This window comes from Lycium ferocissimum, chromosome 6, assembly GCF_029784015.1.
Source record: "Lycium ferocissimum isolate CSIRO_LF1 chromosome 6, AGI_CSIRO_Lferr_CH_V1, whole genome shotgun sequence".
NCBI classification, from domain to species: domain Eukaryota; kingdom Viridiplantae; phylum Streptophyta; class Magnoliopsida; order Solanales; family Solanaceae; genus Lycium; species Lycium ferocissimum.
Window position 1 is genome coordinate 26,076,365 of NC_081347.1, and position 23,726 is coordinate 26,100,090.

Sequence of the window (23,726 nt, forward strand, 5' to 3'; positions counted from 1 at the left end):
ACCCCTTTTCCTCTTTGCTCCTACAAAAATTTAATATTCTTTTATATATTAAGTTGCTTCATTACAGAATAAATATGAATTATCGAAGAAAAGTTAAACAACAAAATTCGTCACTAATCCTATGTAGCTATGAATTAGCAAGAAACTTTTTTTAGCTACGAGTAATTTAACGATAAAGTTCATAACTAAGTATAATTTTTTCTATAGCGATTGCTGTCAGCTAGTCACCAATAACGATCTACCGTATGGTATATACCTTTGACACCATATAACGATCTACTGTATGTTATATACCTCAGAATCGACCAACTAATAGTCGGGCCATAACGTCATTTCCCTCCATGTCAAACCCCATTTTCTCTTTCTCTTACAAAAACCGCTAAAACCATCCAAAAACCTTATCCCCTCGTTATGCACTTTCACTTCTTCTTACTCTAAACTTCTCCAAAATTTACACCTCCAACAATGGCTACTAGCCTTTCCATACATCTTATCCCATTCAATTCCAAATTCAACAATCTCCCAATTCCATCAATTTCTCGGTCAATTAACAGCGTTGTTAAGGCTTCCGTTTCATCGCAACCCCGAAAAACCAGAAGAAAAAAACAGCAAAAGCAACATCAGTTGAAGACTGTGGATGATGATATTGTGGCATCTGGAACGGAGAAAGTGTTGAGGCTTGTTTTTATGGAGGAATTAATGGAGCGTGCTAGGAATGCGGATTCGGAAGGCGTATCTAGAGTTATTTATGATATGATTGCTGCGGGTCTGTCTCCTGGACCGCGTTCTTTTCATGGTTTGGTTGTTTCTCATGTGCTTGAACGCGATAATGATGGCGCTGTAACGCTCTATCTCTCTCCCTTTCTCTTTCTTGTGTTTAAATGCTTTGGTAACTGTCTAGGAGCTAAGTTATTCATCTATTAAATCCTGCATAAGTAGTACCAATTTGTTTAGAAACCGCATATCTAATACCTCTGTCTTACTTTCCTTTTTAGTCCGTTTAAAAAAGAATGCCGCTTTCCTTTTGTGGAAACTCTTTAATTTCAACTTTCCACATGACATGTTTAAGGTCACAAGATTAAATGACATTTTGCTACCTTCTACATATCTTCAATTTAAGACCACAAAAGATTCAAAAGTCTTTTTTACTTTCTTAAACTCCGTGACAAGTCAAAACCAGACAAACAAATTGAAATGGAGGGAGTACTGAATAAGGTGTATTAGTTATGCTATTCACTGTTTGGTTTGGCGTATTAAGGGTAGTTCTGTCTTTAACCATGCTTATCCATGTATTAATAACCCTTGTATTGCTAATATCATGGTTTGTTGTGTAGAGTTGAGTTTCTCTCTGTTGAGGAGTAGTCTTCGTTCCCTTATTTTCTTTTGGTGTTCCTTGTTGTATAGGCAATTGGGTGGATTTCGTAGAGAATCATATCGTTTTGTAAATTCTCTACTTTTTTGGTGTATCTCTTGTATACAGCCGTTGTGGCCATGTTTATGAATGAAAATACACTTACTTGATTTTAAAAAAAAAAAGAATAGTATTTAATAGGGCGTGTATTAGTTATACCTAGGTTGAAAAACACCACCAAACAAGGAATTAATAAAATCAAAGCGAATACATGTATTATTTTCTCTAATACATCCTACCAAACGATCTCTTAATGTTAACATCCTACAAGCTTTTCTTTCTTTTCTGTTTAATTGCTAGGTGATATGTTTTGTTTAGTTCATAGTATATTAGAGACAATGATGGCGCTGTAACTCTCTATCTCTCGCTCATTTAAATGCTTAATGTCAACATCTGTGTACTCCCTCCGTCTCAAAATACTTCTTGTGTTTCTCATTTACACGTCCCTTAAGAAAACATTGATTAGGAGGGATGTTTGTCTATTTTACCCTTATTTATGTCTTAAGATACTATATCTCTTCGTTGAATATTTACTCTATTATGTGGCATTATTTAGGTATTTGTAGTTTTCAAGAACAATAACTACTAAGGGTAAAATGGGTAAAAAAATTAATTTTGTCTTGAACTTCTAAAATGACAAGTATTTTGAGACAAATATTTTTAGTAAGGACGACAAGTATTTTGAGACAGAGGGAGTACAAGCTTTTATTTTCTGTTATGTTTATTTGCTAGGTGATATGTTTTGTTTAATTCGTAGTATACTAGTAATGAAAAATTAGGATATGTTATTTAGCTCTCTCATTCAACGATATGCTACTATTAAGATACAATCCGGTATCTGCTTGGTGAAACTTTAGTGAATCCCAATGCTAATATTGAACACCTATGTTAATTATAGGCCACAGGAATTACTCAAAATTGCGTCGTAGTCATACTTTGTTAGAGGCTTAGCTCAAGCAACTACTGATCCTGATGCTATGACTTAATTATAATGTTATTAGCCTCGTTCAATACTTGATATTTTCAAGATAGACGAGCACACTGGCATATGATGAGTAAATTTCACCGATGGTCATCCAACTTGGAGTTTATCACACAAATGTCAATTTTTATCTTTTTGTCACATAAAGTCCCCCCACTTAAAGTTTATCACAGAAAAATCTTTTCTACTTTTGTTACATAAAGTCATCCAACTTTGGCCAAGTTAACTAAAAAGTAAATCTCACCTGAATTTTAATATTTTATATCAGAAGTATGACATGGCAATTCAAAATAAGTTAATTACATGGATAATTTCAGAAACCTTCCTCCGGGTTCCACTTTATAACCTAATCTCCATTGTGGTTTACTATACTACATTTACTTTCCTTATTTTAATATTTTGTAATTATTTTTAACTCATTATCATTAATTTAAAATATTTGATTTGACTATTTTGTCCTTACAATACTCATTTATTTAGTGAATTTTATAAATACCTTTTATAATTAGCAAAAGAGTCGATGTTAGTGCATCCAACAATTCAATGACAAACACAAAATCTTAGAGCTTGATATGTTCCCATGGGTTCAAATTGTTACAAAAAGAATCAATATAAGGAGATAAGTGTAATATCGTAAACGACAAGGAGATTAGTGTTATGGAGAAACCTCGGAGAAGATCTTTGAAATTGATCCATTACATTTAACATGGTTTACTAAGTTGACTAGCTATTTTGAGTGCCATGTCATATTTCCAGTACAGAATATAAAAATTCAGGTGAGATTTACTTTTTAGTTAACTTGGCCAAAGTTGATGATTTTTATGTGACAAAAAATAGAAAAGTGACTTTTGTGTGATAATCTTTAAGTTAAATGACTTTTATGAGACAAAAAATAGAAAAGCAACTTTTGTGTTATAAACTTAAAGTTGGATGAACACCGGTGAAATTTACTGGGCATATGAGCATGTTTTACCTGGCTTCCCTTTTCTTCTGCTTTTCCAATTAGTCGGTATGTCTTCTGATTAATTATTTAAGCTTGATTGCCACCCTTTTCTAGGAGTTAAGCTCCCCTTTTTTGGTATATCCCCTACCTGTGAACTCTTCTGCTAGTAAAGCTGCTTGTGTATTAATTGTTTTATGCCGGCTGCATTTCATGTAAGCCAATATTGTTGAATCTGGCCATACAAATTTTGGTGATACAAGAAATAGAATTTGGACACACTAATTGATTGGGTAACCATGGGTGTTGAAGTCATCTGATATCATGCAATGGCAGATGCATGCTCTTAGAAGGGAGTTGAGTGAAGGTCTTCGGCCTCTACATGAAACATTTTTGGCATTGGTTCGTTTGTTTGGTGCCAAGGGTCTTGCTACGAGAGGCTTAGAAATTCTTGCAGCAATGGAGAAATTGAAATACGACATTCGCCAAGCTTGGCTGGTTCTTGTTGGTATAGTGAAAGCAAGCACCTAGCTTGATTTGTTGCTTTAATTTGATTTACATTCTCCATAAACTATTCTTTCATTAAGTTTTAAGTTTGTATTTTCCTTGGAGCAGAGGAGCTTGTACGGTGTAATCATCTAGAAGATGCCAACAAAGTGTTTCTCAAGGGTGCTGAAGGTGGACTCAGAGCAACTGATGAGATCTATGATCTCCTAATAGAAAAAGATTGTAAAGTAGGAGATCACTCAAATGCCTTAACTATTGCCTATGAAATGGAAGCTGCTGGCAGAATGGCCACTACTTTCCATTTCAATTGTCTTTTGAGCGTGCAGGTACTTCTAATACTACTGTATATTAACTCAATGTATCTATCTCTTTTGCCGGATAAGAGGCTTAAATTTCAATATATCGAAAAAAGAGAATCCTACTAGAAATATTATTGAGGAGAATTTTCATTAATTGCAGAAGAAGGCTGAAGCATCTCTAAGATGTAATTTTTTAATTTCTTTTTTATGATGATAAAATCCTACTGCAACACATCCATACTGTTGCGATCTTCTATACAAACTCAAGTTGCATATCATATTGAGTGTGTTCGAGCTTGAAGCTTAAAAGGAGTATGAATTCTGGGGTTTGATAAATTGGAATTCGGTCATCTGTAATTGCTTTAGATTCTTCAATTAATAGAATAATATATTATAGTGCACAATTTCATGTCATATATTAGCAATCTATATGAAAATGTAATTTCATTGGCATTCTCATGGATGGTGAAACTTCTATTGAGGCGCTTGCAAAGTGTGTAGGCATATGTGGAAATCTCTAGGTTTATTTGTTTCAGTTAAGTAAGTTAATCGGGGGTGATTTGCATAAGTTAGCTGACAATTTCTATGACCTTTTTGCTCCTTGTTTCAAGATTAGTGGAGCTTCTTTCTATTGTGGCGTTTCTATTTAAATGATCTTCAGTTTTTTCATGTTTTTATTAACTACTGTAAGAATGTTAAAGCCAAAAGAGGTAAACCAGCTGCACATATGAAATCCTTGACTAATTTTAGTTACAGTAACAGTAGACTTGTTAAATTATAAGATTTCTCGAATTCTTTTTTTTTTCTTTTCCTTCCAGGCTACCTGTGGGATACCTGAAATTGCTTTTGCGACATTTGAGAACATGGAGTATGGTGAAGGTCTGCAGCTTCTTTCCCTTGTCAAGCTTGTAATTGACCCACTTTGATTCCCCCGTTTGTGCTTGAGCTAAATCCTCTCAATATATGCTTGGGTTATGATACTGGGCAGAAAGTATGGCTTATTTGTTATATTTAGGATCAAGAAGTGCATAAATGTTCTTAGGATGCATCTGGAGTTTGCAACCTTAACTCATGCGAAGATTTTCATTTTAGGTGACTAAAAGGAGGTTGCTCTTAATTGGATCAAATAGGAGATTGAGTAATAGTACTTTTGTTATTTCTGAACTATATATCAATGGCTTTGCTAGTTTTGGGGTTGTAAACACGAAACATGTATACATTGGCTAGGGAAGAGTCTTCAAGTTGTTTGTTAGAATAGGAATAGGAATAAGAATAGGATTTGTATATAGTATCCTACATGGAAAAGGATTAGGATGTAGTGTCTATAAATAGGGCTCAATGTAATAATGTAGATACACAATTCAATAATATAATTTTTCTTCCATATTCTCACATGGTATCAGAGCATTGGTGAGAAACATTCGGAGAAAAAATACCATCACACTGCCGTGCCTCAATTCCGGCGATAATTTTGTCACTTTCTCTCCGGTGGGTTTTGTGCAAAATCCGAAACCACCACAGGGTAGAGAGCATCGGCGACCAAACCCCTAAAATTTCCGACCGCTGTAACCCTAAGCCGGCACTGTCAGTTTTTTTTTTTTCTGGCAGATCTGCTTTTTCCGGCCACCTTTTCAAAAAAAAAAAAAAACCCAGTAAGGTTGCACAACAATTCCGACCCCAACCATATAATTTTCTTTAAGATCCGGTCACTTTTTGTTTTCGGGGCGATTTCGAGCAGTCTCCGGCCATTTTCTTTCGAGATTTTTTTCCCCTAGTCAATTCTCCCAGCAATTCCGCACAAAACCTAATAATTTTTTCCTGATTCTGATCACTTTCGTATTTTCCGGCGACTTTTCCGGTGACTGTTATTCTGGCAGCTTCTAGATCTGTTTTATTAGCACAACTAGCTAAGTTTCGTCCTTTTTGAAGTTTTGAGCCATGTCTCTAGGATATGATATGTTTGGCTCCAAAAACACGGGAATCGGAACTTCAAGCCCTATGATTACTTCCGAACCATTAATGGGAGGTTCAAACTATTTAGCTTGGGCTTCTTCGGTTAACTTGTGGTGCAAGGGTCAAGGTGTTCAAGATCACTTAACTCAAAAGGCTATTGTGGTTGATGAAAAGGCAAAGGCTGGTGAGGTAGATGAAAAGGCCAAAGCACAGTGGGAGAAGGTTGACGCTCAATTATGTAGTCTCTTGTGGCGATCTATTGATCCCAAGTTGATGCCCTTGTTTCGTTGCTTCTAGACATGTTATTCAGTTTGGGAAAAGGCTCGCGCTTTATACACTAATGACATATCGCGATTTTATAATGTGATATCTTGGATGACCAACTTAAAAGAAACAAGAATTAGATATGTCTACTTACTTGGGACATGTACAAGCAGTCATGGAGGAATTTAAGCAGTTGATGCCAGTCACTACGATCGTTGAAAAATCAACAGGAGCAAAGACAGATGTTGTTTCTAGTTATTATACTTACTGGACTTCCTACTAACCTTGATTCGGTGCATGATCAAATTTTGGCTAGTCCTATGGTTCCTACAATTGATGAACCATTCTCTCTTTTGCTTCGTCTTGCTGCGCCTCCTAATCACACAAAGGGTTCCATCACCAACCATTGACTCCTCTATTCTCGCATCTCAAACCATAGAGAATCGAACATCTCAGCCTATGGATAATCGACGAAGAGGAGGTCGCTTTGAAAAATCTCAAACTAAGTGTAGTTATCATAAGTTTGGACACACTCGCAACGTATGTCGTGCTCTACATGGTCCACTATCCAATGACGTTCAGTGTAGTTATTGTCATAAGTTTGTACACACTCGTGACATATGTCGTGCTCTGCATGGTCAACCACCCAACAATGCTCACGTTGCTCAGACTGACAGTCTGACACTACAGGAAATCCGAGGCTTTTATCAGAAGTTGAATATAATGAGCACCTTTAGTATCGAGCAAGTAAGCAGACATCTCCACAAGTAGCCACAGATTCTCAGCCTAATACTTCTGCTGCTGTAATTCCTTCGCTTGTGTTTCACAGTCTAGTATCCGTCCATCGTGGGTCATTGACTCAGGCGGTTCTGATCATATTTCTGGTAAAAAATTACTTTTGTCAAATATTATTTATTCACAGTCTCTTCTTCTGGTTACTTTAGCTAATAGGATCCAAACAAAACCAAAAGGGGTTGGACAAGCTAATCCCTATCTTCTGTCACTCTAAACTCTGTTCTTTGTGTCCCTGGTTGTCCTTTTAATCTTGCATCTGTCAGTCGTTTGACACGTGCCCTAAATTGTGCCATAATATTTCTTGATGATTCTTTTGTTATGCAGAGCCGCAGTACGGGACAGGTGATTGGTGCAGGATATGAATCACAAGGCCTCTACTATCTAACACTTACCTCTCCTAATTCCTCCATAACATGCTTCATTACGGATCCTCCAGACTTGATCCATAAGCGATTGAGCTACAAAAGATGGTGCCTAGTTTGTCTAGTTTGTCCAAATTAGATTGTGAGTCGTGTCAACTTGGGAAACACACTCGCACTACCTTTCCACGTAGTGCTGAGAGTCGTGCAGAGTCTATTTTTTCAATAGTTCATTCTGATATTTGGGGTCCTAGTAGAGTCAGTTCACCTTTAGGATTTCGTTATTTTGTTAGTTTCATTGACGATTTTTCCAGATGTACTTGGCTATTCCTAATGAAAGATCGTTCTGAGTTATTCTCTTATATTCAAGAGTTTTTGTGCTGAAATACAAAGTCAATTTGGTGTTTCTATTCATACTTTTCGTAGTGATAATGCCTTAGAATACAACTCCTCCCAGTTTTAAGAGTTTATGACTCACCAAGGAATTATTTATCGAACATCTTGTCCCTACACCCCTCAGCAGAATGGGGTAGCAGAAGGGAAGAATAGACATCTCATTGACTGCTGGCACTCTTCTCATTGAATCCCATGTTTCGCTGCGTTTTTGGGACGATGCAGTCCTCACGTTTTGCCATTTGATTAATCGAATGCCCTCATCTTCTATTTAAAATCAGATTCCATATTCGGTATTCCGTAGTATATCCATAGTCATCTCTATACTCTCTTCCTCCTCGTGTTTTTGGGAGCACATGTTTTGTGCATAACCTAGCTCCGGGGACAGATAAATTAGCTCCTCGCTCTCTTAAATGTGTCTTTCTTGGTTATTCTCGGGTTCAAAAGGGGTATCGTTGCTTCTCACCTGATCTCCGTCGATATCTTATGTCTGCCGATGTCACATTTTTTGAGTCTCAACCTTACTTTAGGTCTCCTTCTGATCATCCTGATATCTCTGAGGTCTTACCTATACCTCAGGTTTTACCTACACCGACCTTTGAGGAATCTACAGTTACTTCTACATCTCCAGTCACAGTGCCACCACTTCTGACTTATCATCGTCGACCGCGTCCAGCATCAGACCCAACATCAGGTCCAGATGATTCATGTCATGCGTCGGACCCTGCACCTACTGCGGACTTGTCTCCTCCTGATCAGCCGATTGCACTTCGGAAAGGTAAACGGTCCACTCGTAATACTAACCCACATTATACCCTTTTAAGTTATCATCGTCTATCATCATCCCATTATGCCTTTGTATCATCATTGTCCTCTGTCCCCATTCCTAAGTCTACAGGTGAAGCCCTTTCTCATCCCGGATGGCGACAGGCTATGATTGACGAGATGTCTGCTTTACACACGAGTGGTACTTGGGAGCTTGTTCCTCTTCCTTCTTCTTTTGGAGCCACATTGTTTAAGTTCTTACAATATGTGTACCCTAGGCTAATTTATTTTCTAACTGTATTATGATCCATTTATCTATCACACATCTTCTTTTGAAGCACTTACATCCAGATACTGTTGTAAAATTTTAAGTACCTTTCTTGTTCATTAAAAATAGTAGCCAAAGTTGCTTTCGCATCTTTAATTTTTGTTATAGTGGAAGAATTGTTTGTTCGTTTTATTGTCTTTCCTGGTAGTATCAGTTACTCACTGAGTGATAACTGATAACACCTGATATTTCTATCAAGTGAATAAGCTGATCATTAACTTTGTTTGGCAGCTCATATGAAACCTGATACGGAGACATATAATTGGGTTATCCAAGCATATACTAGGGCTGAGTCTTATGATAGGTAAGTTCTGAATCATACCCTTGTTTTTTCGTAATTTTGTCTTCCCAGCCATGTTATCAAAGTTAGCTGAAACTTGCAGTGATTAAAGATGTCGAATTAAGTATATACAGACCTTCAGGTGATCTTGGTTTTTGTTTCTATAGTTAAAGAGCTAAGATGATTTTTCAATTTCTGCCCAGCCGTGCTCATAACATGTCTTGAACAGACATATATCAGTTACCATTTGTTTGAATGCCTTAGAATCTACTAATAACTGCCAGCTAAATTAAGTCTAATCTTGGAGTTATAATCAGGAATGTTAAATGAAAGGGTAGAATCAAGATTGGACATTTCAGAACCGGTTAAACCGGAGTAAAGGTCATAGCCTAACCCATTCAATGGTTGTTCATAGCAGTATAAGTTGGGTCAGATCAATGTTGTGTCGGGTCATACCCAACTTGCCCAACTCAAGGACACTTCTCATACAATTTCTTGTTGCAGCTGAGACAAATTTTCTCCCTATCCACTTATTTCATTTGTTTATTTTAATTTCTTGTTAGAGAGTTGAGTAACTTATTGAGTCCTATTAGCTAAGCCTTCCAATAGTAGGTTGACAATCAAGTTTTTGGTTATATTCTTTTCCAATTTGAGCCCAAAACTTTAATGGGTCAATTTGTGCTCAACCCATTATGATCCGTCCTTGATTTATCAAGCACCAACCTGACAAACTTTCGGTGGGTTACATAAAATTGGGCTAATGACACTCCTAGTCATAGTTTGTAACTTGGAGTATGTTTTTAAAATTTGTGACTTAATCTATGCATTGGTTTCTGTTGTCCACTGTTGATCAAAGCGTTGTACATCTTTCTCATATGTTGTTCGTGTGAACTGTGGGTTGAGAAATGTAACAATTTTATTATCTTTATGTACTTACAGCATGTCTAATCATACAATCTTTACTGAAGCTTTTTGTCTGACTGTTAGAGTGCAGGACGTTGCTGAGCTACTTGGGATGATGGTTGAGGACCACAAACGTTTGCAACCTAACGTGAGAACCTATGCGTAAGAAACTTTCTTTTATTCTATCTTCAGCAAATTTTCTGTAGCATGAACATTTCTCTGCTCTTAGAAAGTAATATTTGATTATTCATCTTGAAACATCCCAATTTCCCAGCTGCGGCAAGACTGGTATGAGCCAATATGACTCAATCACCTATCTTGAATCCTTTTTCTTACAGTTTGTCCCTGACAAGCCCAAATTATTTGTTTTTGTTGAACACTGGGAAAACTTTTATTAACTTCGTTTCGACTTGAGAACTTCCCAACTTGAGACACTGTAACCAGTGGCAGAGGCAGGACAAGCCCAAAGTTTGATCCTGGGGAATTAAGTTTACTGATAACTTTGGGCAGCTTTTCTAATTAAGAAAAGATACTTTCTTGATCGGGTGGATATTTATCCTCTGACCCTTCTTGTCAGCAAAGTTTTATTCCTAAAGCTGATTCTGGAGAAATTTTGAAATAAATAGCACGAGCTAGTTAAGCAAGGAGTAGTACATTGTTCTTTTTATGTACTCTGTTTAGCTGTTTCTAAAGTTCTGTTGCTAACCTTTTGGTTAGCCAACTACAGAAGTGGAAGCAAGGACGAGGCCATTGTATTAATTAGCACATTGCTATGCACCCACACAGAGTCTTGTGTACAAGTTGTCTTTTTCAGTGATGACTCTTTGCGTACCTTTTTCAGTTTGTTGGTTGAATGCTTTACCAAGTATTGTGTGGTACGTGAAGCTATCAGACATTTCCGTGGTCTAAAGAATTTTGAAGGTGGAACACAAGTGCTTTATAATGATGGAAAGTACGGGGACCCACTTTCATTGTATCTTCGTGCTCTATGTAGGGAAGGTAATAAATACTATGGACCTTTTACAATTGCTAATATTAGGATAAAACGGCTCTTGCCTGCCTCCCAGAAGGAACAATTCTCTCTGGTACTTCTGTGATTTATTTGTTACCCGCTCGTGTCACCTATCGCATGGGTTTGTTTCGAAGGATGGAGGTTATAACTTATAATGCAACTAAAATATACTGATCCTTTTGTATTGGAAACTGAAATGTGTACTAGCTACTGTATAATATATGTGGAACAACACCATCAGCATCAAAAGAACAATGATAGAGATATATGGAAGAGACCTATTTTTACTCATTAGACAGTATAGACTAATGAAGAATTAGTCAGCTGCTATTGAGTTTCGCTAAAATAAACATGTGTGAGCAATTCAAAATGGGGAAAGAAAAACATATTACAATTTACAAATATTTTCTGATTTTCTTTTGGTTTGGCGGGGAGGGGGTGGGAGGAGGGAGCACTGAATGTTGAACAACCTTCCAAATTGCTGGGAGACATATTCTCTATCATAATAAATTTCACTTTTATACGCATTGATAATGGAAATTCACACCGTGTAAAAGGAGAGCTTCGAGCCCTGCCCATTCCTCCTCTCTTCTATCTCTATCTATATGAAAAGCTAGCACTTCTTTCTTTTCCTCTCCTATCTCCTATACTCACCAATTTCTTTACTTAAAATCAATATGCTTCAAGTGTTAATATCTTATTGCCTAGAGTATTCATTTTCCTCCTTTGTACTTGAAAGCACTCTATTGTGTACTCTTCTGTATTTTGGCGTTAGTTGCCCCTGAGTATCCTTAAGCTCATTTAAGGCGAAATTCATAGATAACCCCTTAAATGCGCAAGCTAACCCTCGGGGATTTTTCAGTTATAAAAAGAAAAAAGAAACAGACAGCAACTTTCCTATCCCCCCCGTTCTTCTTCTTCTCCTAACCCCCCCTCCCTATACCGTTCTTCTCCTCATTTTTCCACCACAGATCCACTAGTGAAGAGGATCAGCAAGAGACTACCACTGGAAAAGGCAAGGAGCCACCGGACCAGAAGTCCGACCAAGAAATATACCCTGACGATCACTCCCATTTTTTCTCATTTTCTTTCTCTTTAACCCATAGCAAAACCCTTCTTTCCCCAAAACACTTTAAGAAAAACACAAAACCCGTAGCCATCACCAAAACCGGAGGCCACCTCCGAATCATTGGAATCTTCCACCAGCAAAGGTGTTTCTATGCTCCAGTATACCATTGCTTTGCTGCGGTTCCTCCGATGGAACTTGTTTCGTTCATCTGAAGCAAAACTGAAAAATTGGTACATAATAGAGAATAGCGGAAAGAGAGAAAGAAATACGCTTACTGATAATAGCTGTGTTTTGTATATTGATTTCTTATGTGTAAATCTTTTGATATGATGATTTGAGTTTATGTGTGAATTCTGAAAGTCAAGTTAATACTCCCCCCTCCTTAATTATATGACTCTTTTTTCCTCAGTCCAAAAAGAGTGATATTTTTCTATATTTGGTAACAAGTTAACTTTATGCATCCCATTTTACCCTTACTGAGATGATTTATAGCCACACAACTTTCTATGGCTTGTTTTAGACCACAAGTTTCAAAAGTCCTTTTTTTAGCTTTTAAACTCCGTGCCCAATCAAACACCTTCACCAATCAAACACCTTCACATAAATTGGGATGGAGGGAGTATCTTATATTGAGGAATTGTGAGGCGTTATATTTATTGTTCTAAAGTGGTGCTGGCTTTAATGGTGGTTGGCTAACAAAAAAGATGAAGAAGAATGGGAGGGGGGCATTTGGGGCGAAATAGAGGTAGATAAGGTTTATAAAAGAATTTCAATATGCTTTTTGAGTTGGAAATGTGTTGGAATAACCTTTAACACACTCAAATGTGAAGATAACAGACGCGTGGTGCGAGGTTAGACCCGGGCGTTCAAGCTACACACCTCTACCAGGTAGAGGTGTCTAAATGGCCACTCGTAAATTTAAGGTGTCTTCTTGGCAGTTGGTGCCAAGTTTTAGGGCTATCTAAGAATTTCCCCCTCATTTAATTGTTGAAATAAGATAATATGCTTGTAATTTCTTAGAGGAGTCTTAAACAAGAATATCAACAAAGTGATCTTTTACTCCAGGGAGGATTGTTGAGTTGTTAGAAGCACTTGAAGCAATGGCTAGAGATAAACAGCCAATCCCACCAAGAGCAATGATCTTGAGCAGAAAATATCGTACATTAGTTAGCTCATGGATTGAACCTTTGCAGGAAGAAGCTGAACTTGGATATGAGATTGATTACATAGCCAGGTAAGCATTTTTATTCGTGTTAGTAGTCATGTCTTGTTGCATATTTAATGATTTTGACATTATTAGTTCGTTTTGCTAATTGATATTGGGTAAAAATGTTATGATGGAGGTATCAACTAATACCTTTGCTTGCTCAATTGTGCAGTGATTAACTCGACAATCAGGGAAAAAAGTTATAGCACCCTGGTTTCTATGTGTGCTCCATTGATACCTAACACTTTTTTTTTCCCGTTTTTTAACCCCTCCTTATGAGCTCCCACATTTTTTGCTCCGTTGGTGACTCGAACCCACAATCTTAGGGTTGGAGGTGGAGGGTGCTTACCACTGGAGCAACCCCTTTTTGTCCACCTAACACTTTAAATTCATTATTAGGGATTTTCCACTGTTGTGACTCTTAGGGTGTGTTTGGTACGACGGAAAATGTTTTCCTATTTTTCCTTGTTTGGTTGCACTAAATATCTTGGAAAATGTTTTCCTCAAAATAGGAGAAAATGGAGAAAAATGTTTACCTTAAATTTCGAGGGAAAACATTTTTCGAATCAATAAAAACACACCCACTCATTCCGAACCCACCCCCGCACTATCCACCCACCCAACCCCGTCCTACCCCCTGACTACCCCTACCCCTGCCTACCCCAGCTTACCCCACCCACCCCACCCTGTCCCGCCTACCTCACCCCTTCTACCCCCCACCACCAGAACTCGCACTCCGAATTCAAAAACCTTCATCGTGTTTTAGTTCTGAATATATGCAAATGCTCTTAAAATGACATTTTCCAATTTGCGTACAACAACAACAACAACATGCCCAGTGTAATCCATCCCACAAGTGGGGTCTGGGGAGGGTAGAGTGTACACAAGCCATACCGCTACCTTAGGAGGTAGAGAGGCTTTTTCCAACTTGCTAAACACAAGAAAATGAGTCGGAAAATCACTTAGTTTCCGAGAAAATATTTTCTAAGTCGGAAAATCACTTAGTTTCCGAGAAAATATTTTCTTGAAAAACATTTTCCGTCATACCAAACACCCCCTTAGTCTGCTTTCAGCTCGCTCTATTTGCTTAGTAATTTTATCTACTGACTGAGCTAACATTGATGATGCAATGTTGAAGTGCGATGCCGAGATAATTAAGCCACTCAGTTGTATGATGATTTATGTTTGAGACTTGAGAGTATATCACTTTGGAACTTTGCTGGTACCAAAGATGCACATGATGCCGATATTATCATGCTGATAATCCCTTATTTTTCGTAATTGAGGGAACTAACCTCCTTTGTCCATTTTTATGCAAATTAGACTTCATAATATCCGGGTTGGTGGAATAGTCATGGGAAGACCATATAGCCTCTAATTCATAATCTTTTTTTTTTTTTCCTCCAGGCGCTCATAACTGTCATATCTGTTCTTTTCTGTTTTTAGCTGATAAGCTTCTTGTCTTCTTTTCACGATTTGAGATTTTCAGCTAGATAGTAGTTGTGCTAATTGTATTGATAGTGGATTGCCTTGCCCTAATTTCATGTTTAATGATGGGCTGTTTTTTCTAATTGTTTCTTTGTTTGTATATTCATTAATTCCTAGGTTTATTGTGGTGAAGTTCTGCTTCAATTTCTATCTTTCGATTTCCACTATAAGTTGTGATTTAGTTGGCCATAACTTTCAGGTATGTTTCTGAAGGTGGACTTACAGGTGACCGCAAACGATGGGTCCCAAGAAGGGGAAAAACTCCTTTAGATCCTGATGCCCAAGGATTTATATATTCCAATCCTAGGGAAACCTCTTTTAAACAAAGATGTCTTGAAGAGTGGAGGTTGCACCACAGGAAGCTTTTGAAAACCTTACTCAATGAAGGACCTTCAATTCTGGGGAACATTACCGAGTCTGATTACATACGTATTGAGGAGAGACTGAGGAAAGTCATCAAAGGACCTGAACAGAACGCCTTGAAACCAAAAGCTGCTAGTAAAATGGTTGTATCAGAATTAAAGGAAGAACTAGAAGCACAAGGTCTACCAATAGATGGAACCAGAAATGTACTCTACCAACGAGTGCAGAAAGCAAGGAGAATAAATCGTTCTAGAGGCAGGCCACTTTGGGTTCCTCCAGTTGAGGAGGAAGAAGAAGAGGTAAATGTTATTCCAAGTGTATATTAACTGTAACTAGTTGTTCCTCACAAACTGTATCATATTTTGTAATCATTTTCCAGGTCGATGAAGAGCTGGATGAGTTGATCTCACGTATAAAGTTGCATGAAGGAAATACCGAATTCTGGAAACGCCGCTTTCTTGGGGAGGGCTTAAACGAAAATCATGGCCAGCAGTCGGACATAATAGACTTAGAACCTACTGGTGTTGCAGATGATACTGATGCTGTCGATGATAATGCAAAAGAGGCTGAAGATGATGAGGCAGAAGATGACGAGGCACAAGATGAGGAGGAAGAAGTGGAGCAAACTGAAAGCCAACCGGAAGTAGGTGATAGGAAGGACAAGGAAGTTGAAGCTGCAAAACCTCTTCAAATGATTGGAGTGCAATTACTAAAAGATTCTGATTCAACAGCTAGTTCTTCAAGAAAATCCAGGAGAAGGATTTCTAGAGTAGCTGCAGTGGTATGACATTTTATGGTGTTCATCAATTGCTAATTATTTGTTATAGCATCTCTGTAGAAAGAAAAGTCATAAGATACAAGCAAATCATTTGGTTGATAGCTGCTCTCTCTATCTCATATGGACTCAAACTGAATATCCTTCCTGTATCTTCCTGTAATATTCTAGTAAAAGGTATGGGCTAATGAAGCGTGGGGGTCGTATTGGAATTAAGACTCAAAAGAAACTTGGGTGATATCAAATTTAGATACTTGTACCACATTTGGAACGAAATGGGCCTGAATAGAGTGGGACTGGATTCAAAGGATTTATCTAGCCTACCCAAAATAGTTCGGGATTGAGACATTGTTGGTTGATTGTTTTATTTGATGTCTGCTCTCTCAATCCCAGTGGACTCTTTTTCCAACTTCCATCTGAATATCCCCATCTCTTCTGGTTCTTCCCATTAAAATTCAATTCTGGACAAGGAAAGTCTAAAACGTCACTGAATTTCTGATGAGACCCATGTCACTCTGAATTTGCAATCTTTTCCTTTTTACCTTAATAGCTAAAAGATGATTTTTGGCCCCTTGTTTCTCATAAACACCGCAGCGATGTGCTTCATCAATAATTTGTTTAATAGTTGTGATTCAAAAATAGAAAAAGCAATTTGGTGAGGAGGGAGTATCGTTTGGTTACTACTTCCATAGCTGTTGAGGGATTGACAACTATATCATGTTTTCCTCTTCCCTCTCCAGGTTCTGACTTTACATTTACTTTATCTACTTTTGCATGTTTTAGCTTCATGATTCGTACTTAAATCACATCTATGGTTCACCATTTTACGAAAATTATACCTTCTTTTTTATCTAGAACACATAGATGGTGTGCTTTGGGGAACTAAAACTTGTGTTTTTGAATCTGTTGACTGCTAATACAATTATTTCTATGCCACATTTCATGTATGTAATATTATGTACAGTGCATTATTAGGTTTATTAAGTGTTGCTCACTAGTTGTAAACTTAAGCATTTGTAACTGAATCGCAGGAAACGACCAATCAGGTCAGTTTTAATTGGAACACTTAAACCTGTTGACGATTTGGTCCACTTACTTATCTTCTAGCATTTCTGTTGTCTTAGTACATTAATAATTGTTTCATGGGCAAATTTTTAGCATACATGCATAAGTGAAAATAGTCATCCAGGTAACAACCCTAAGTTCTTTCTACAATTGGAGTAGGTTTTCTGAAGTAGAATTTACCCTTAAATTTACAAATTTTCACAAAATATCTTGTTTACTTCAGGAAACTACTTAGGATTTATATAATTGCAGTCTAAGAGCACGGGTGTTTGATTGATCTGTCTTTTCACATATGCACAGGATGATGACGATGATGACTGGTTTCCACTGGACATTCAAGAAGCATTTGTGGAGATGAGGAATCGGAAAGTATTTGATGTATCAGATATGTATACAATCACTGATGCTTGGGGTTGGACATGGGATAAAGAGTTCAAGAACAAAGCTCCTCGAAGATGGTCACAGGAGTGGGAAGTTGAATTGGGGATCAAAGTGATGACAAAAGTATGTTATGACATCTTTTTTGGTCTCCTCACCATTTTCTGAATGTTACATGCAGTCTTTCCTCAATCTACAAGTATTCTCTTGCTAAATAGTATGCTTATTGGTTGAATTTTTATGTAAGAATATGCCGTGACAGATTTTGGAGGGCCCTTGAAACTATGTATATTTTTAGCCAAGTATAGCTAAACTTTCCCTGTTTTTTTTACAGACTCAGTAATTAATAGCTCTTTGCTCGGTGATTCTTTGTAGATGATAATTGGTGATATTGCATTTTGTGTTTAGAGAAAAAAAAAAAAAAAAAAAAGAATTGGTGATGTTACATTTTTTGCTTTTACCGTCCGCCTTAGTCTTCTTATTTGAATACAGAGAAAGAAAGTAGTCCAGAACACCCAACATATTCACATGAATAATGCCTACATTTAACACTTGCTTTTCCAGATTTTTCATTTACCAATCCATGCTTCTTCGTAGAAACTATCAGGGTGGTAAATATGGATTAGAATTTTGTATGATTGGTGACCAACTTTTTTGATGACTGGCTCTCATCCTTGGTTTAAGAAGGAGAAGAAATGAATCCAGCATTGAAGATTTGGTTGAATAAAGTCTCATTTTTGCCAAAATTTTCCTGCATAATCCAACATTAGGCTATTATGGTCTTATGGAGGCATGCTAGCTGCTAAAGATGCTCAAAACTCACCTTCATGTTCTTTGTTTCCTGTAACATTGTACCAGCTGCTGCTGCATGTAATGAAGTCACTAGAGACTCCAGGCCATGTTAAAATCAATGACTGGATTGTTAATGTTGTTACAACTTTCTTGGTTCTTCTTCCAGGAGTTCTTGATTCTTCTATCTAGCATTCTCCTGTAACACTTCAGGAGTTACAGTTATGCTTTTCTAGATTTCTTACTTCAAATATTAAGTCTATCTGGATTCTGGAATGAAGATTCTGAATATACCAATAGATTTTCAGTGAATGAAGCTAAGGTGTTTAACAACTAGGTTTTCTAATATTGTTTTCTATTCTGATCATGAATTATGGCATTCTAGCGGAACTGGTGCCTTGCTCTTTCCTGTCCTTGTAGCTAGTGAACTTGGCTTCATGTATGGATGCTTCTTTTTTCTACTCGTTAACTAAAAATATTTCTATCTCAGGTAATAGAATTGGGTGGGACACCAACAATTGGGGATTGCGCTGTGATACTGCGGGCCGCAGTACGAGCTCCTATGCCTTCTGCTTTCTTGAAAATTTTGCAAACATCACATAGTCTTGGTTATGTATTTGGAAGGTAAGTTTTGTTTTACCCGTTATACTTCCTTCTTTATGAAATATCTTTTTTCGTGCTACTTGCATCACACTTGCAAATAATCAAATAAATGATATAACATCAGCAAAAAGAAGGTTTCACAAAGATTGGCTAAACAAGTAGAGTTGCCTTTAGATATTCAAACTGAGATTGTGTTTACTCTATATTGGCTCACTTGCAGCGACTCTTTTTGCGGTGTTTTTCATAATTTATCTTGTATGCCATTATCATGGTCTTATCTAAAAATTTAACATATTGATTAAAACTGATTTTTGATCTTAACCCATTCATTGCAGCCCTTTGTATGACGAGATCATTATATTATGCCTTGATCTTGGGGAGCTTGATGCTGCAATTGCCATAGTGGCAGATTTAGAGACTAGCGGAATCAAGGTACCGGATGAAACCCTTGATAGAGTAATTTCGGCCAGGCAGAGTACTGATACTCCTGTTAATGGTTCGCAATAGAATCTGCATATTGTGATTCTACTGGTAGGTTAGTAGGTATTTAGAATAGCATATCATAAATGTTTTAGCATATAGAATCTAAAACAAACAAGCACAGAATGAAGAATTAGTTGTTAGCAGAAAAAGATCCGTTTTATGCTTAAGTGTTGCTTCCAACCCCTTGTCATTGGTGGTTTAAAGATCAGCAGGTTTTGCCTGGAGGTGTAAAAAGTTGAAATTCACGTACTTGGTACTTGTTGAGAAGTTGTTAATACGTGAACAATTTTTTGAATCTTTTCAGCATAGTTGAATTTTCGGAGAACTTAGGGTGGCTATCCAGCAGTTAAGAGAGAAATTGATTTATCGGTTCATTGTAACAACTGTGTGTTTTATTCTTTAGCCCTACAAGATGGTATGGTTTAGAAAATTGAGGTTTACAGCTTGTTTCAAAAGATGGACAAAGTTGATACTAGTTCTTTCTCTGAGACAAGTACATTAATGAAACGGAGAATGCTAAGTAAAGCGTCATGCATGAAGCTGAAAGATGGATTTGCTTAAGAAATGGGGCATGAATGTTAAATTTGTAATAAATTGAGACTTCTTTTTATTTGTAAAATTCAACTTCATATGAAACTGAAATGAAATGAAATTACCCTCAGTAGAAACGAAAGGCTAGGTTGAGATGACTCTTACTATCAACAAGTCGTTGGTGCCTCTCTATACTCCATCCTCAGCCTCCATTTCTTCTTGTTAATTGAAATCCATAATATTATCAGACTCGAGAGAATTATTGAGTCGTATTCATGTTAACACCTTATGGAATTCTTAAATCTATTGCGATTTTTGAATTGCTTGGAAATTTTTTGATATGAATAAACTAGTGTACTTCAATGATCAATCTCCAAGAGGGTGCTTTTCTAGAGAACTATTGTTTTAGCTTGTACACTGTTCGAGTGTCCGTAGACACGTGAGCTCTGGTTTTGGAAGGAGACAAGTAATAACAGTCGCAAAATTTATCATTATTCATCACTCTCATGCTTGTTGATAATTGATATACTAGATGGAAGTGCCCAACGTCTTAACTTTTCTTAAGCTATTAAACTAATTCTTTGAATAAATCTTTGGCTTGTTGTAATAAGAAAGTGCAAATAAAAGTATCTTAATGAACGTCGAAAATAGCAACAGGCTTGTCTAATTATCGATCATTAGTAAATCATAAGATATTTCAAATTTTATTATTTTACACCTTTGGTAATTCTAGAGATCTTTCCCATTGAGATCACAATCCACAAAGTATCTTTAGATGCTCCATTAGCCAATTATAGCATCAATATCATGAGTCCTCAAAATAGCAGTTGCTTCACTTCATAGCTTTCTTCTGTGGTGCTACGTCGAATATCTTCAAAATGTGCTTTGTAGCTAAATGAAACTGAAAAAAGAAATCCTATTAACCAAAATTCAATGTTAATGTACCAATAGCTATGGAAAATTTGAATGAGCAGAAATAATGACGTATACAACTTGATAGAGATAACAACAAAGTCGGGTCATACATAAATTCTGTATCTATGTAAAGTAAACTGGTGACCATTGATCCAACTCCAACATCAATTTTTGAAGTAACCGGTAAACATTTGGTCAGAACTTCAACATCAAAGAACTCGTACTTAACTAAATGCATTTGAAGATCAGTGTTTTAAAAGGCGTGGGTGTAAGGCGAGACATTTTACATATATTTCGGTGAGGCGTAAACCCCGATGCACGGGGGCGTAAGCCTCATGGGTATTTAATTTTTAGTATTTTATAAATTAATAAAATAAACATATAAATTAAAAAATACATTAAAACTATTTTTTTTTTTTTAAAAAAACAGTAGGAATGTATATATCTATTATGAACATGCCAACATGTGCACGAACTATTAAACAAAAACTCTTGAAAAAGTGAATCATGTAAAGATGCATTAATAATTTTAGTTGTAAAAACGATAATTCAAAAATAAAAATGACAATAATATAAAGTTCTTGTTTAAAAACCTAAGCTAGATAACAAATAAATAGTTATTATAATACATATAGCCAAAGTAGAGTCTTCAAAACATTATCTAAACAAGAGATACTAAAAGAAATTCTAAAACTAAAAACGATCTTGAGAAAGATAAATTGAAGAGTGCTAAAAAGGCCTTGAAAAAAAAAAAAAAAAAAAAAAACTAAGGAAAATACAAGCATGGAAGCATAGTAAGAATTGGAGGACAATGCTCTTTGCTTTGTAGTTTGTATTTTGCATACAAAGGTCAAAAGTGTACCTGTTACTCGGTAAACAACAAAGAGAAAAGATTTATTAAGCAATTTTGACTCAAATTTGGAAAAGTTCTCGAGGCTTACTCCCCAAATGAAAGCCCAGAATGTTGGGGCTTACGCTACGCACCAAGTACTTACGCTCCGCCAGTACACCCCGTTGCGTTTTTGGTACGCCTCGCCCCTAGACTAGGGACTCGCCCGTAAAAATGCCTTTTAAAACACTGTTGAAGATGCATATCTCAATTTTGTGATAAGGATTTACGTCAATGATATGAGCTTGTATGTGACATCTTGATGAGCTTAAATGCCATGTGACTTTTTAACAAGTGTTGAATATTACTCAACTTCGTTTTCTCTCTTGAAAAGTTGTGTAATTTCAAGCAAAATATTCAGCAGAGAAGTCGATGTAGGTAAAATAACGGCTTGATACTATCTTCAAAAGTTCATATGAGTTTTTTACATTCAAATCTTAAGCCAATGCCAGCATTACCGAAACTAAAGACATGGTACATAGAACAAGACATTGGTGATGTATCTTCCAGATATAAGCAATAAATTAGACATTTCAACTAGAGTCGTCCAAAACAGTAGATTCTTAAGCGTTTTTACATTTCTTCCATCATTCCATAGGCTGCATCTCTACAGGGTAGAAATTGTAAATCAACCAAGTACTCTATATATCAAGAATCAAACTGCAAAACTCTTGCCTTAAAGGCATTGCGGCTTGTGTTTACTGAATTGCAGGAACCAATAATAGCTCGAGAATTCAATGGTTAATTCAGGAATTATACAGAGTAATTCGAGAGTTTTAACCTAGTAGATGAGAGGAAGAAGATGGATATAGAGAGAAGAATAGTATTCAGACAAATGTAAATGTATATTGATGATCTTCAATGAATGAATTACAAACCTATATATCTCAATCACAATGAATGAGTAGTCAGTTATTTCCTAACTAACTCTCCAGCCCATTTTATGCTAACTACTTCTAACTAACTCGACTAACAATTCAACCATTTCACTAGTCAACTGATACAATAAAGGATATGGAAACGCAAGAAATTCAACCAGAAAGTAACGGATAAATAGAGTGACACAAGGAAAGACACTAATAGGCAACTAAAGCTCTATAATAGCTAAAACCTCCAACTAGCATACAATCAAGCACCAATTCTCTTAGGATGACCTCGAGGGAATTGTATTCCCAAGCATTCAATCCTCTCAACAAAACAAGATTCAACAAGAGCTTTCCATAAGCCTCTCATAAGTTTCTCTCTCTAGAGACAACAACAATATTCATCATTCATGAATAAACTAACTAATGAAATAGCCTAAGGTATTTATACTAACTAAACAAAGAAGACTACTATAGCTATTACAATAATACCCTTAATGAAGTAAGGACATTGTTTGGTAGTCTTCTCAAGAGATGAAAGGCTTGCATTTATGGAATAGCCCCTTTTTTGACATAAATAACCTTTTTGCACAAATAGCCTCCCAAGTTATCTTCCATATCTTGAGGGCCGTTCTATGTTGACCTCCCATGATTTTCAAAGACTCCATCTTCATGATAATGCTCCGTGAATTGTGACCCCATGCACCCTCCAAGCATCCAAAGTAATGACTTGATGAAAAGTCCATGAACTCCCTAGCTCGGCTTTGGGTGCAGGTTCTTGATGGAGCTTGGCTTGCATCATCACCTAACTAATTCAGCTGACTAGGATGCTGTCTAATTACAATTACTGATAACAGATTGCCATTAAAAGCAGCTCCTTTTTGGTACACTCATTCCAAATGGAAATCATCTTCGGAAAATACAAAATTTTGTTTTAACTTTGCAGCTAAAATTAATCTTTATTTTCTCTGATAAACAATAAATTAGACAAAAGACACTCATTCCAAAGGAAAAGCAAGTACTCAAAGACTCATTATTGTGTTTTCTTTTGAGATATACTACTCAGTCTCTAGTATCTTTATGGTGCAGATAATTCTGTCCCAAAATTAGTTTAGCA

General features: G+C 36.6%; 1 protein-coding gene across 1 annotated transcript; it reads left to right on the top strand.

Moving 5' to 3' along the window:
- The first annotated feature begins 315 nt into the window (after positions 1–315).
- On the top strand, positions 316–19,866 carry LOC132059576 (uncharacterized). The gene is made up of 13 exons (XM_059452220.1): positions 316–840; positions 3,670–3,841; positions 3,949–4,166; positions 4,958–5,018; positions 9,228–9,300; positions 10,264–10,341; positions 11,021–11,178; positions 13,326–13,494; positions 15,155–15,617; positions 15,698–16,099; positions 17,459–17,662; positions 18,816–18,949; positions 19,264–19,866. The coding sequence occupies exons 1-13, from the start codon at positions 466–468 to the stop codon at positions 19,433–19,435; spliced, it is 2,679 nt and encodes an 892-aa protein (XP_059308203.1). The 5' UTR covers positions 316–465; the 3' UTR covers positions 19,436–19,866.
- The last annotated feature ends 3,860 nt before the right edge of the window (positions 19,867–23,726 follow it).